At 43.4% G+C, this 14,473-nt stretch overlaps 1 protein-coding gene across 3 annotated transcripts in view; it reads right to left on the bottom strand.

Moving 5' to 3' along the window:
• Positions 1-70: 70 nt before the first annotated feature.
• CenG1A (Centaurin gamma 1A) overlaps positions 71-14,473 on the bottom strand; it is a 63,149-nt gene continuing 48,746 nt past the window's right edge. The window contains exons 2-8 of one of the 3 annotated variants that reach the window (NM_165067.2): positions 7,251-7,483; positions 3,613-3,754; positions 3,394-3,528; positions 2,043-3,326; positions 1,861-1,978; positions 1,422-1,797; positions 71-1,357 (exon numbers count right to left, since the gene is read on the bottom strand). In NM_165067.2, the coding sequence (NP_723849.1) occupies positions 1,034-1,357; positions 1,422-1,797; positions 1,861-1,978; positions 2,043-3,326; positions 3,394-3,528; positions 3,613-3,754; positions 7,251-7,483 (2,612 nt within the window). In that variant the 3' untranslated portion in view covers positions 71-1,033. Of the gene's footprint in view, positions 1,358-1,421; positions 1,798-1,860; positions 1,979-2,042; positions 3,327-3,393; positions 3,529-3,612; positions 3,755-4,407; positions 4,582-7,250; positions 7,484-14,473 lie in introns of those variants that run through there. The other 2 variants (NM_165068.2, NM_078838.3) reach the window with 2 other exon arrangements.

Below are 14,473 nucleotides of genomic sequence, written 5' to 3'. Positions count from 1 at the left end.
AGAACTGGAAAAACAGGACATTTAATGGTATATACTCTTCACTTTCCTCGTGAAATCAAACACACAGTTTAAAATGTTTAATAGATTTTTATTGAAGGGGTTTTTTTCTTTTGTGGTTTTTGTGTGCTACTTTTCCTTCCAATTAGATTGAGTTTGTCACGTTTTGTGGTTTGTAATTCGTACAAATAGCGTACACAATACATAGGGGTGTATACATATAGTAATATTTAGATTGATTTATAACTATTTTGTATAATAGTTTTGAAATACTTTCAATTAAATTTTTGTCTACCCAGATTCCGTCATACAATCAGAATCCAATTTTTTCCGCAGTATAATATCTAAAACGAGTTATTTCTGTTTGGAATTTATATAGCAAAGAATTTTGTGATTTTGGTTCTGCATAAGCTACATTTTGGGCGTGTTCATTTGTTTAAACCGATTATCAAGCAATTTCAACTATGTATGTATATAATGTATATATATATATATGTTCGTGTATATTGTTTAGCATAAGTTTGTTTTTGGCTTTAATCTTAGATTCATTTCGTTTATACGTATATTTTGCATCAGCTTTTATCTATTGTTTAGGTTGTATAAGTATGTTTTTTGTTACGTGAAGTCTTTTGCAATCTGCTGATGGTTGTCGAAAGTTACAATAGCTACTAAATAATTGTTTTGCAAACGATTTAAAAACCTGCACACTATAAAAAAAAAACAATAATAATAGTTTCACGTAATACGAAAATAATAAATTATACACTTGAGATTACAACAAGGCTGTACAGGTTTCCATGTCTTAAGAACTAAACAAACTAAAAGAAAACATAAATAAAACTTGTGAATTTCCATTCAACACTTGCCAAATAATAATAATATTAAACATTTGCACAACATTCCTAAAACCTAAACACTAAACGCTATACATTTTTTACGCTCGAATTTAAACTAAGTCCGTCATGAACAACAAAAACTAATGAATTGTACAACTGTTATGAAAATTCACGCTTATCTTATTTCAATTTTAACTAATTCAGATCACACCCGACACCGACTTCTCGTACGGAGTGCCTAACGTGTCACGTCTCCTAGGCAAAGTGCCACTGGCCGTCAGAGGAGCCGCCTCTGGACAGCCCAGTCCCTCGAGCAGCTCCACCAGCGCCGTCGTGTCCTCGACATTGTATTGGGGAGCAGGAATGCCACCGTTTGTGGGCGGAGCAGGAGCCGGAATCGTTGTGCCCGCCTGCGCAGCTGCAGCGGCTTTGATCGACTTGGCGGTGGCCAGGGATTGTGCCGCTCGAGCGTAGGCCAGGCAGGTGCGACCCTCATGATCCGTGTGCTTAATGTTTGCGCCATTCTGGAAGGAGCAATACGTACGTATTAACAACTGATTCACTTGATTTGGTCTCCAGTTAACTTACCCATATGAGCAGCTGTGCTATGGCCAGATTGCCTATGGCACAGGCAAGCAGCAGCGGAGTTCGCACATCTCTTGCGCTGACATTCGCATTGGTCACCTCGGACGGACAATTGGCCAAGATCGAAACGATCGACTTGATGTCCGCCCTGATCACAGCCTCGATCAACTGCTGACCCGGACTTGGGCTTGGATGCGCTGAGGATCCGTTGCCCAGTGGCGTCAGGAACTCCTTGGCCTCGTACTTGCTGCGCACCCATCGCTCTTTGTCCTCGCGACTGGCCTGCGAAGTGGGCTTGACCCGCTGCCGCGTGTTCGACTCCCAAACCGAGTTGGCCAGACTGTTGCCAATGGCCAGCATCACACTGAGATGCGGGGATCTGGTGGAGTAAAAAATTATATGTTAGAATAATGATAAGCAGGCAAATTAAAAATAAACTTACGGCCAGTCATCCAGGCCCAGAGAGCGAACCTTGGATATGTGCGAGCCAAGATTGCGATGCACGCCCGAGCACTCGATGCACATGAGTACGCCCAAGTTTAAGCTAGCCCATTCAGGATCTGGAAGGAGTAAAGCAGAAGGATTAGTAAATGTACAACGCACCCGATTTAAAGTTAAACTCACTTGGCGCTCCACAGTCGACGCAGAAGCCGTTGCCAGGAACCCGCTGACGGATGGCCAGCATGGCAGCGAGATCAGTGCTGGTGGCCTGTTTGGTCTTGCTGCTCTCGATGCTCTGCAGGCTCTTGAAGATCTCCTGCTCGACGGCCGCTACCCACTCGTCGCGCTCCTCGGAATTGGCAGCCTCAAAGTGCCACTGCTTGGAGTCCAGCGATACGATGTAGAATTCATAGCCATCGTTGTCGTCCGCCTCGTTCGCCTTGACACTGCTGCTCTTCATGCGGCGATGTCGCTTCTTCACGTTCGGCGTCTGGGCCTCCAGCTTATTTCCCGCATTGGCCACTTCTCCGGCGATAAAAGTCTGTGAATTTGAATTGGACATGGCTATGCCCTCGTCACCGCTCGTCTGCTGTGAGCTATTCGACTTCAAAGGCTCTCCACCGGCACCAGCTGCAATGGATCCGGCTCCGAGTAGGGATAATTTCTCGCTCAGCTTGCGCTGATTGTCCTTGGCCAGGGTGAGACAACCGATGCCATCGCTCAGAGTGTTCTGAGCTCTTTGGCCATTGGCCATCAGTGAACTGGTGAGCGCACTGTTCGTGATTATGCTCTTGGAGCCACGAGGTTTCTGTCCCGGCACCTTTACGGTGACGTACTGCAGCGGAATCTCCTTGCCGTGCACATCGTCCATATAGTCGTGCAAAGAGGGATGATAGGTAAGCCTGCCGTCGTCGCACAGGGTCACATACTTCTTCTTCCACTCCTTGTTCAAGGATTTGCTAGAGCGTTTGTACAGGTAGCCCTGTTTAATGGGTATGGAACGTCCACTGCCCAGTTCACTGCTCTTTGGCTCCTTCTCCTTGTCGGCCTTCTTCGAAGAGGAGGGGATGAAGAGGTTCGAACGCCGCCGGCTCTTGCGGCTCGTCGTGGGCGTCGAGGTGGGTGTGGGCAGCTCCTTACCCGGTGGTGGCGCCAGATCACGTGGATCGCGCAACTGCACCTGGGAGCAATCACCCTGCAGCGAATTGGCCGCTCCGGGATTGTATTTGGTGATGTTGTTATTCTCGTTTATGGTGGAACTGCTGGCCGCTTGCAGCGACCAAAGTTTCTGCTCCGCCTGTGCGAAATCCGCACTCATTCGCAGTGGTAGCTGCTGCTGGCCACGTTGTCCATTGGTGGGCGCCTGGTAGGGAGCCAATCCCAGGCGATTGCCCTGCGGAGTCGTGGGTCTCGCCGGTTGCACCTGTGGTGGCAAAGGCAGGCGCTGCGAGAGGATCTTTTGACAGGCTGAAAAGGATTAAATTACATTTGATTACTCGTCTGTGATTATGCTATTTGAGTTCGGGCTACTTACCATCCTGAAAGACACGCTCCACATTCAGGCCGTAGGTGGCGCAGGTCTCGTAGTAGGAGCAACGCTTCAGATCGCTGGCCAATTTCCTGGCACGGGTGTCGTCAATCACGCGAGGATTGCGCTCGCTGATGGCGTCTATATAGATAATATTAATAAATAATGTAATAATGAGTTATATAAGAAACGAAAATGTTTATATTCTTATTATAGGCTATTTACCTTGCGTTCCGACCAATATCATGGGTATTTCCTGGCCATTACGAAAATGCGCCATTTTCGTATAGTAGTTATAGACGGTATTGAAGCTGCCCTCGTTCTCCAGGCTGAACACAAAGATTACCGCATCCACCCAGCCAGCGAACTGTAAGGGAAAAAGACGAAAAATCATAGAATGAATTTAAAATGGCAAAGGGTTGGCAATTGGCAAGGGAAAGCAGAAAGCAGAAAGCTGAGAACGAAAAACAAAGAGAGTCCTGCGAAAACACGGCGCGCTTTGGGACGCGTCGACTCCTTGACTTTGCGATGGATTCTGGGGAGGAATGACTTGGATTCGCCATCGAAGGGATGGGGAGTAAACAACATGCGGCGTCTGGCGGAAGCGCGCAAAACAATGGTCATATGTATATAGCAGCTCCTTTGCCGAGGAGTTTAGAGTTGTTTTTATTTTTCATCCTTAAATTCAGCTGGGCCGAAGGACTCAACACACACACTTGAGAAAGTCGCTAATGAAGCACTTGAAGCCTTCTTTCCACTCCACTCCACTCCGCTCCGCTCGCCAGGCAGACGTGTGTTAAACTTTTTTAATGATTTTTGTATGCCCCAAACACACAGTCACGCACACACACACACACAGTTTGGCAGGATAATGAACTTTTATATGGCATGTAAACAGGCTCTGCTGTTTCTGCGCAGGATTCCAATTGAAGGCGACGCCAGGAAATGGAGTTTGCCAGTTAATATTGATTGACTGTCCTTCGGCTCGAATCAATTAATAATGCATCGCAGGCATTTTACCTGGACCGAATGCCTGAATTATTTATGTAACTCGCTCATGGAGAAGTTGCTGGCACTTTCGAGCTCGCTCGGTTATCCTGACACAAAAAGGAGCAGCCTTTCGGCAATGGGAAAAAAAGCCGCCCGCACGCGACGCCAGTCGACAAACAACTGGCTGCTAGAATGTCCTGGCAACGAGGACACTCGTCTGCGTTGCTGTGTGCATTGTGTTGTTCTCGTGGTGGGTGGTTGGGCTGTCCTACCCACTCGCCGAAAACCAAGACGGCCCCCTTCGTCCTGGGCGCCGCCATCATTGCCACTTTTTATGATTTGTTGTGAAAATGTATGCAGAGGAAACAGGAAAGCAAAAACGAAGCGCCAGTGCAAAGGGGGTCGCAAAAAAGTTGCACCAACTGGCGACGAAAGGCTCGAGCAGCTCACACAGATACTCGATTGCAGGGTGTGTGTGAATGTGTGCGCGTGTGTGTGTGGGGGGAGGGAAAGCGGAAGATCCGGTGTGTGCTTACTGCACATATGTATGCTGATGACGAAGAAAAACAACTGCAGATGTAAGCAGGACGGACAATGGGGATCACAAAAGTGGTTCGAACTTGAGGCAAACTATTCGCACTAAATCGAAGAAATTCTTAAGACTCGTATCCCTAAGATACAACTTAAAACTTTAAAATTTGTATAGTTTTCGAAGTGAAAACTATAAATTGAATAGAAACATATACTTAGTTACATTATACATATACATTCTTAATATTTTTTAGTAACTAGTATCTAGTATCCTATCTGCAGCACCGCGAGTGTACACCCCCATTTTCCGGGTCTGACAATAAGAAATCGACCATTCTTTGGTCGCATGCAATATTGTTGTCGCTGTTTCTCGTCGTCTCGTGTCTAGTATATGGTAATGATATCCTTCGCTGGGGAGACTGAGAAAAAAAAGCAACTACAAATGCGACAGAGTGGCGACAAGTCGACCATTGAATGAGTGATTTCAACCAGAGTTGGGCGAGGGTGTGTGGAACTTTCCGGGTTGTTCTCATTTTGGGTGGTTTAGCCGATGTAACGACTACTCTCGGCGTAACTTTTGAGGGTTATTTGGACTATGAAATATGAGTTTATTATGTCCCATAAAGCTGGGACTGCCATGAGTTGGCCAAAGAAAGTGATATAAAATTAGTTGATTTGGTGAATTGGAAGATATTACAAATGTAACGAAAGTGGGAGTTGAAATAGAGTGTGTGCATTCAAGTGAAAGAGTTGACTGACAGTTTGACATGCAGCTACTATTATGTAATGTTCATTATAGTGCAGTCAAGCGAGAAAAATCGCTTATGAAATGTGTCAATGCAATTGACAGTCGCAAACTTTAATTAAATGGTTAGAAATCTTAAAAACTCCTTTCGATACCCAATCTCCAAACTGTACGCTTGACAGTTACTCTCAAACTGTAGCTCGCAAACTGTACAAAACAAACTGTTCCCAGGAAACCGTTCCCTAAAAACATTTATAAGCCGTAATCCTTTGTTAGGTTTTTCCAACGATAATTTAGGTCAATCATCTGCTTGACTTGCGAAAATTCTCCAAACTTATAATTAAAATGAATGGAAATAAAAAAAGCGAAAGCAATTTGAATAAGAATCGCTAGCAACGGGTTACAGGAAATAGTGAAAGACTGCCAGTCAGCGGGGTTAGAGCAAGGATTATAGGGATATTATTGGGATTTTCGAGGGTCGCGTGTCTGGCACATTTTTTTATGAGCAACCCCCTAACTACCCAAAGCACCTCGCCCCTTCAGGACACAAAGTACTAAGAGTGTAAATAGAACCGCAAATAAAAAATGTGAGTGAGACTAGTGAAAAGCAAAAGCAGCTTAAAATTTATAATCCTCACTTTCACCCTTTAAGCCGCAGGCGCAGGAGGCCATCGGCAACTTGGGCATTTGGCATTTCGCATTTCGCATTTCGCATTTGGGGTAGCGAAAATTGCAATTGCATAAATGCAAATGCAAATGCGAATGGCGGATGGCGAACTCATGCAGTATGCGATATATCAAAGCCGAGTGCCGAACAAAAGCTCCTTGAGCCACAGAAGACCCTCGGGGGAATCAATGAGTCAAGGCCCTGTGTTCAAATGTAAATAGCCCGTGGTTAAGTTGCCTTTAATTACAGCTACCCAATCTCTGGAAGGCACTACATTGATGTATTGACAAAAGACGAATTCAATTGCATTCGCTTGCGGATTCGGAGGCTGCAGGAGGAACTTTTGCAGCTCAGGGGTTGGCAATCAACTGAGAGCTCGTTCGGTATTGTGTGTATTTTGCACTGGGCAACCTCTATAGACCCAGTTACTGGCTATCGGCCAGGAGATGATGGCCTAGATGACGATGATGATGATGATGCGGCTGCTGCATCACGTTCTGCCATAATGGCCAACAAAAACTGGACCCGTTGAAATCGCTTATCTGGCATTGCGACAAAGTCTCGACTGCCAGCCAAAGGTCGAAGGTTGAGTTTCGAGTGACTCATGCCGGCCAAAACTTGGATAATTGGTTGCGAGCATATGACTGAGGGCCACAAAAAGAAAGTTCCAGGCTCGAGTTCTGAGCGTTTCAATCAAATTATATTGATAAAAAAAAATATAACTGAAACCACCCCCAAGAAGCTCTCCCAGTTGATCCCACGTTGACCTCAATTCAAATATTTACAAGATGATAAGGGAAAATTTATTTGTCTACGGCACGGATAACTTTGAAGGCACAATAATGCATACCCCTAGTCATACATCATATTTTTCCCATTCCCATGAATATTTCATGGGAAAAGCATAGAGAAAAAACCCCAAGGACTTACCTGCATTTCGGGAGCTCCACCCTCGTCGCGAATGAGCAGCAAGTAGCTCTGGCCATCGATGAAGACCTCCTTTTTGAACCGACCACCTTCGGGCGACTCCTCCTGCATGTAGGATCCGGTGAGATAGCGATGCACCAGGGCTGACTTGCCGGAGTTCAGGGAACCGACGATTCCCAGCCTCAGATCTGGCACCGAACGAGAAATTGTCCATTCCTGACTGTTCACAAACGAATCTGTAAGAAAACATCAAATTATCATTAGCCCAGGCATTTCATTTCTTATAATTGGAAATAGAACAAAAAAAAAAGTGGAAAACAAGTTTAAGCAGCGCAATTAGCGATCTCTCAAAAGGACGAACCCGTTTCCCTTTTTTGACCTACATGTGTCGCGGCCAAAAGTTTCGAGCTCTCAAGAAACCATCCTTGCATCATTATGCAAATGTATCCTTCGTTCGCGATGGAATCCTAAATACACATTCATCATCCTTCGAGCGTATGTTGTTTAGCCCGCTCGCTTGATTGACAGCACAAATGTTTGCCAGGAAGCTTCCTTTTCAATTTTCGGCAATTTTCGGATGCTTTTGGAAGGAGGAAAAAAACAACCTTTAAGTTGTCAGCTTGCTCCAACACTTTTCTGATTTAAATTAGCTTATTGTCAAGTCACAGTCAGTCAATCAAACTTAAGGTATGCAACCTTTCAAGGCAACCAATTGGCTCCATAAATGGGTAGCTAATTGAAATGCCTGGCAACCTGGTATCAAGGCAGGCCAGCTGCTTCTGCCTGAGCTTTTTTCGGCTCCATGTGTGTGCATCACGCCCAAGTTAAACTATCAGCTAAGCTCGGAGTGAAAACACCATTTAGATGCCATCATAAATCTTTTCCCAAGAGCGCAGCAGGGACAAGCCCGAGCCATTACATTTCCAAGTGCCCACGATCAATTTCAATTCAGAAAAAAGGGAACACCGGGTGACCGCCCGGCACATACTCCTTTCAATCACCTCAGATCCTCACTGAACTTGGGGTAGAAGGAGTGACAATGGCTGACCATGCAACTGGCATGGTTGCTCGCCCGGCGATGATTTACTGTATTCACAGGCGGAGGGGTAACGTGAAAATTGCTCTATTATGAGTTGTTAAGAGTTTGCTTAAGTAAACAGTGAGGACTTCTGCCGTCGTTTTTTGGATGGACAGCGACATGGGCCATAGACACAGGCAAGGACATGGACATGGATATGTCGTGGCCGTCGTCTCAAGGGTTTTGTATGGGAACTTGTTTTCCTGCCGCTCGTTAATCGACTGAGGCGATGGACAAGACAAGTTCAACTGGTTTGCACTCCTGCCTCGCTGACCAGAGCGCAAAATTACAAATTAAAACGAAATAAATATGCCTTTTGTTATATAATACTGGAAACACCGAAATAAATCCGGGCAAGATATTGTCGAGTCCAATTGAAAGCGATATGGCTGGGTAAAATTAGCGCGGTTTTGCAATTTGCATGCCTTTTTCACTTTTTTTTTTTTTCATCGTTGAGAATAATGGAAATGGGTTTTGGATCAAAGATGGCGTTCTGGCGACTGGTTTCTCGCGGTTCTCATTGCTCGAATTGTAACAAATTGCAGGGGCTGTGCACCACAGACGATCCCGTCTAATTAATGGCTCGTCATTAGGCTAAAGCGCTTAGAGTTACAAGCCAGTTACAAATGCGTCTTTAAGTTTGACTAATGATGTCAAATGTCTGACACCGAACTGGGGGTTAACTATCACCTGAGGGAATCGGGATCGGGAACGGAATCGGAATTGGGTTTGACGATCGGCTTATGTGTGAAGTTCAAACCGCTGGCCCAGGGCAACCCTTTCTTACTTGTAACCACTATCCCTCCGTGATTGCTGCATCTTTATCTCAACGGGATCGTAACTCAAACTCATGTCAAATGTCGCCTTCGTTGTCAAAACTCCCAAAAAAAAAAAAAACAATTACGTATGCAAACTAGCTGGAACCCAAAAGACGTTCATTCGATTTCCGAGTTTTCCGTTTTTCCATTTCCATTTGCATTTCTTGTTCTGGGGAGGAGAAAGTGTCCGTGTTTGTTGATCGAAGGGGTTTTTCACTTCGGCTGGGATTTGTTTTGCCTTTATTTTTTTTTTAGCTTTGTTTGTTTGTGTTTGTACACTTTTGCCATTGAGGCGATAAGAAGGCTTGGGATTTACAGCTCTTGATGTGGGTTAAGCATTTTAATTAGCGAACAATATGAAATATTCATATCCCTTTTTGGGAAGCATGTTTTCCCAACAAACAGCTGACCGACCTTCTGACCCCAAACTTAAAGATATAGATAGCTTAGTTTTATGACTGACAGCAGCTGTATTCAAACTAAAACCGAACCGAACAACCGGACTGAGTTTTATCACCAAGAAGCGTGCCAGGCATCCAAGAGAAGCATAAATGTATATACCTCAATTCTATTTGTCCAGGAGGCGCCAAGGATTGTCAGCGAAAAAGTCGTAAAATTGTTTATAACCATTTAGTTGTTTACGGTAGCCACAACAAGAAGCGGTTAGAACTGTCATCGCATATATGATTTTACGACTGTCCTTTACTCAAATACAGCTGAAGGATACCGGTGAATGGCGTGCAAGCCATAAAACCACAAGAAAATTGATAATAACATCAAATAGGTCTCACGTAATCATAGCATATATATATAGCCTTAAAAACTGAATAAACAGCTTTAACCAGCTGCCACATCCATCATTGAGTTTAATGCCGACGAGCCTCAATTTAGGCTAATTATTGTAGGTGCCACAAATGGCGAAACCGTTCGTGCCATTGAAAAACGCCACGAATGTTTTGATACATTGGCCATGCCCGTAAATGGTCAAATAATGTGATTTTAATAAGCCATAACCATAATAATAGAATATTTTCCCATTTGCCTCGCCTTTCATGGAATTATGAATCGCGTTGGAGATCTTTGGGATACGCATCCCATGGATGCGTATGGATGCCTATTTGCATTGGCCCACGAAAAACCTACGAAAATATTTAGGTAGGCTGACCCCGACGACAGTGTCCAGTCCCAAAGATCTGGCAATAAATCTCATGATCCCCGACTTCAGATTCACCTATGTACATATATCTCCCTCAATTTCCTTCTCGGTGTTGGCGTTGCTTTCATAGTCTTCCGTCCATTCTGTGCATTCTGCACATCTGCTCCAAAAACCAGATTTACTTTCTTTTTGTCCCGAACGCCGTTTGTATTTGCCCAGAGATCGGTGAAAGAAGATCACGGCGACTGGTGGCAAAGTTGCTGGCAGCAAACCAGCAAAAAGTAGCCTGCACAAGAATTGGGTTTTCCTTCTCCGATTCCGATTTCGATTCCAGCCGATCCTCGGCTGCTGTCGTCCCAACAAAAGGCAAAGAAAATTAGCAAAGCCCACAAATGAATCGAGGCAAAAAGGGCGATCGCACAAACAAGATTACCGATGGAACTGGCTAAGAAGGAGGAGGAGGAGGTTATTGCAGACAGGAAAAGGTGACTTAAATAAGGCACACACAAAGTGAAAGGTTCAGCGCAAGAATGTCTATTTAAGATATGTACATACACATGCAGGCTAGAACATTTTTTAAATAAATCATATAGTTATATTTGTTTACTGCATACTCGAAGCGCACTCAGCCTGAACTTTGGTAAACAAACTTATTTGTTTAAGCCAAACAAAAGTTACATTTACCAATTAATTGCAAGTCAAAACAAACAAACAATAACTTGTAATAACCTGAGAGGGGATGGCACTCATTTCATCCAACTGTTGTCTTCCACGAATAGGAAACCCATAGAAAAGTTCTGCACGAATGATTGCGACACCTCAAGGTCCAACCTGGGGCATCATCATCATCGGCGTCACGCAACCTGAAATGGAATAGAATGAGATGGAATGCGATGGGTGTGTAGCCCAAAACCGTATCCGTCAGATACATTCTTCGCGCAGTGTCACGTGTATGAACATTATTGCTGGAGGCGGCGAAATAACAACAATATATATGTATGACTTCATCGCCCAGAAATCCAGAGGAAAGCAATTGAAATTGACACAGAAATTCACGGATCATTAGCAAATGCGCGAACATTCAAACAAGCAAACAGAGGAGCAGATGGCAGATCTCTCGTTTGCCCAAGTGTAAGATCTTTTTCGGAAATGGAACATGTGTTGGATTTTGATAAATTAGATTGAGGAGCTGGCAATTTCATTCAACTCGCTGTCCAAACACCATTTGAAGGTTAAGCCCACACTCAAAAGACCACGCCCCGAGAATGGGAAAGGGTTAAACGAGATCCTTTTTGCGACTGCAATCCCTTAAGGATGCTCTGCTGCTTAGGAGGCTGTCATTGGCTGCGAGATTTATGTACTCAGGTAATAAAGCATCTTGGTGGCAGTTCCTAAGTCGCGTACTCCATTTTAACTTCTCGGCAAACTTGTTCTCATTTGCAACCAAAAAAAATTATATATATTTGAATAGAGGCATAGGCAATTTCTTTGTTGACGCTTTTTTTTCGTTGGCTTTTTTCGTTCCTGAGTCGTTTATCAGTTTTGGGGCCGAATTGAATTTATTTCTGTGTTGAAACTCATTTATCATGCGGGCACAGGAAGAGTAAATTGCCAAACACGCGGCGGTAAAATAATAAAAAATAGCAGAAAGTAAATAAGGGAAAAATCACTTGGCTGTAAGCTATGATTTCTTATCGTCCAGCAGTTAAAAGTACAGAGTATACAGAGTGATTTCTTATCAGTCATAAAGTATTTGTAAAATCAATTTACCAAACAAAAAGTTGAAGTTCTGAAGCAATTGGCTAGCTAAGCATTTTATTTTCTTTTTATTGTAATGAAAAAAGCGTTTCTAGAGAAGTTATTATTCATAAAGTAAAGCGCTTAAATAAAACTTCATCATCGTTCTTGTTCCCTGAGTTCTTTATTTCCTCAAATTAATCTTATCAAACACAATCTAATCTGCAGCGTAAACGTTTCATTTGAATTGGGTGAATCTTGTTTATGACATCAGAGCGGATATTTTAACCTTACCCAATAGGCTTACTAAATAAGAATACAGTCATGACGAACTTTCCGACTTCTATTGAGAGTTTAGGAAAATGTAAATTTTTTCTTTTCCCATCCCAAAACGATTAAATGTCAAATTTACGACACGACTCTGTCCAAAGATCATCTTACAATGATCGGTGAAAATATGATATTTTTTCGTTTAATTTTTCCCTAAAAAAGTAATTTTCCCGCCACCCCAAGAAAATTATTTTTTCAATCAAAAACAGCGCAAAAAAAAGACGCACCCGGCTGAAGAATCTTTTGAGCTCGTGCGAGTCAATCAAAGTTGACAATGGGAGAGGCGGAGAAAGCAAGTGAGATCGCCCAAGGACATGCAGGACACCATCTCCTGGTGGTGGCTTCTTTCACTCACTCTGCCGTTTGCTCGGTAGCTCACTGTACTCTATTAAATATGACATATTTATGAAGTGTCAGTCCCGAAGACAATGGACGGGCAAAATCCGAGGAAGAAAGCATGGAAAAAATGAAAGGAAAGTGCAATGGGAAATGGGATTTTTTTTCCTGGGATTACCGTTGTCAGCTGCTCCTGGGCTGATGGTCGATCGTTAAATCAAATAATATAAAATTCGAATCGTATTTGTGTTTAATATTTATGCGGTGTGCATTGCAATGATGAGCATTTGATTGTCCTGCGACTTTGAGGTTTTCCTTTTGCGGTTTGGATTTGCAAAAAGAACATGGACGAATGAAAACTGAAAACAGGGATTTTCGTATGTCAATTGTGTCCCATAAATATCGCTTCAATTAAATCGATTCGGAATGGTCAGGCGCCTCATTAGAGAAAAGGCAGCTGGCCAATAATATTCCACGATCCACTGCCAACTCCGATCTTCGATCTTCGAACTCCGGCTACTGACCAACTGACCAGCTGACTTTTTTCGTTTTCTTTTCCGCTTTCCTAGCCGTTCAAGCGCAACAAATTATTAAATTGCTTACTTTTACTTTTTCACGTTCTACACGAACTATTTCTCGCTCCTTTCGGGCAGCCTCCTTAGCGGTAGTTTGCTGTTGGCCACTTTTACCTAGAAATCTCATCTCATCTGCCATTGTGCGAGTGTGGCTCGTTTACATCTTTTCATCCAGAGCCAGAGAAAAAATTATGATGACCATTGTTTTGCACGAGGCTTCCATCCATTACAATCTTATTTATGGGTGTTTTTCGGTGCTCAAGAGTGTGAGTGTCCTGGCCGAAGGATTCGCCCTAAACAGACGACGTGTGCGTTCGCAGATCTTACATGCCACAAATTTGCCAGCATTTTCGCTTGTCCAACTGAATTAAACTAAATCTCATTTTTAAGCCGTGGGTTTCAGCGATCTGAGTCGCCTTGTCCCACTGTCTTTTCTTTGCGGTTCAATGACTTTGCTGGCCATAAGCTGAGTTGTTGGTGTTCCTGCCAAGATACACCAACCGGTGGAAACTCACTGCTATCAGTCAGACGCCAATGCAATACTTCGTACGCGAAGGCTATAGAATTACACTAAGCGGCAGGTTTAAGTTACAGTAAAAAACTTATACCTAATGTGCAGAAAATAATACTTAAAATATTACTTAGGTGTAGTAAATATGCCTGCATACAGGGTTTTTCTTTTTAACTATTTTCTAGGATTAACAAAGCTGTACATGCCGAATCAAAATTCTTGGAGGACATCAAGTCAGTCATCTTAAAACACCACCAAAACCTCTATAGTTACTAATGACGTCTCTAATATCGCTACCCCTGAACCAACTTTTTATAGCCATATCCCACATAGTAAACCTTTAATTAAACTGTATACTTTATGGCTGTTACGATTGTGATCTTGCGAGAAAACCCGCAGCAAACTGTAGGATAGTGTAGAGATAACTTTTCAGACAGATCATAACTACCCACAAAGCAACCGAAAATGCGAATAACATGGGGAAAATACGAGAAGCTAAAAAACTCTGAACCGGTTATGTAAGATTCATGTAAGTTCCCGTGAAGAGAATCACTTGAGTGTGACTGAACTTTCGGCCAGGCCAAGAGGAAATCAATGCAATAATGAAGGGCGCACCTCCGAATTGGGATGTACAATGCTAAACTTAATGATCAGCGACACATACATACATACATAGCCTTGGAAT

Source organism: Drosophila melanogaster, chromosome 2L, assembly GCF_000001215.4.
Source record: "Drosophila melanogaster chromosome 2L".
Lineage (NCBI taxonomy): Eukaryota > Metazoa > Arthropoda > Insecta > Diptera > Drosophilidae > Drosophila > Drosophila melanogaster.
Note: the sequence above shows the minus strand (reverse complement) of the source record. Positions and strands in the feature narration are given on the sequence as shown.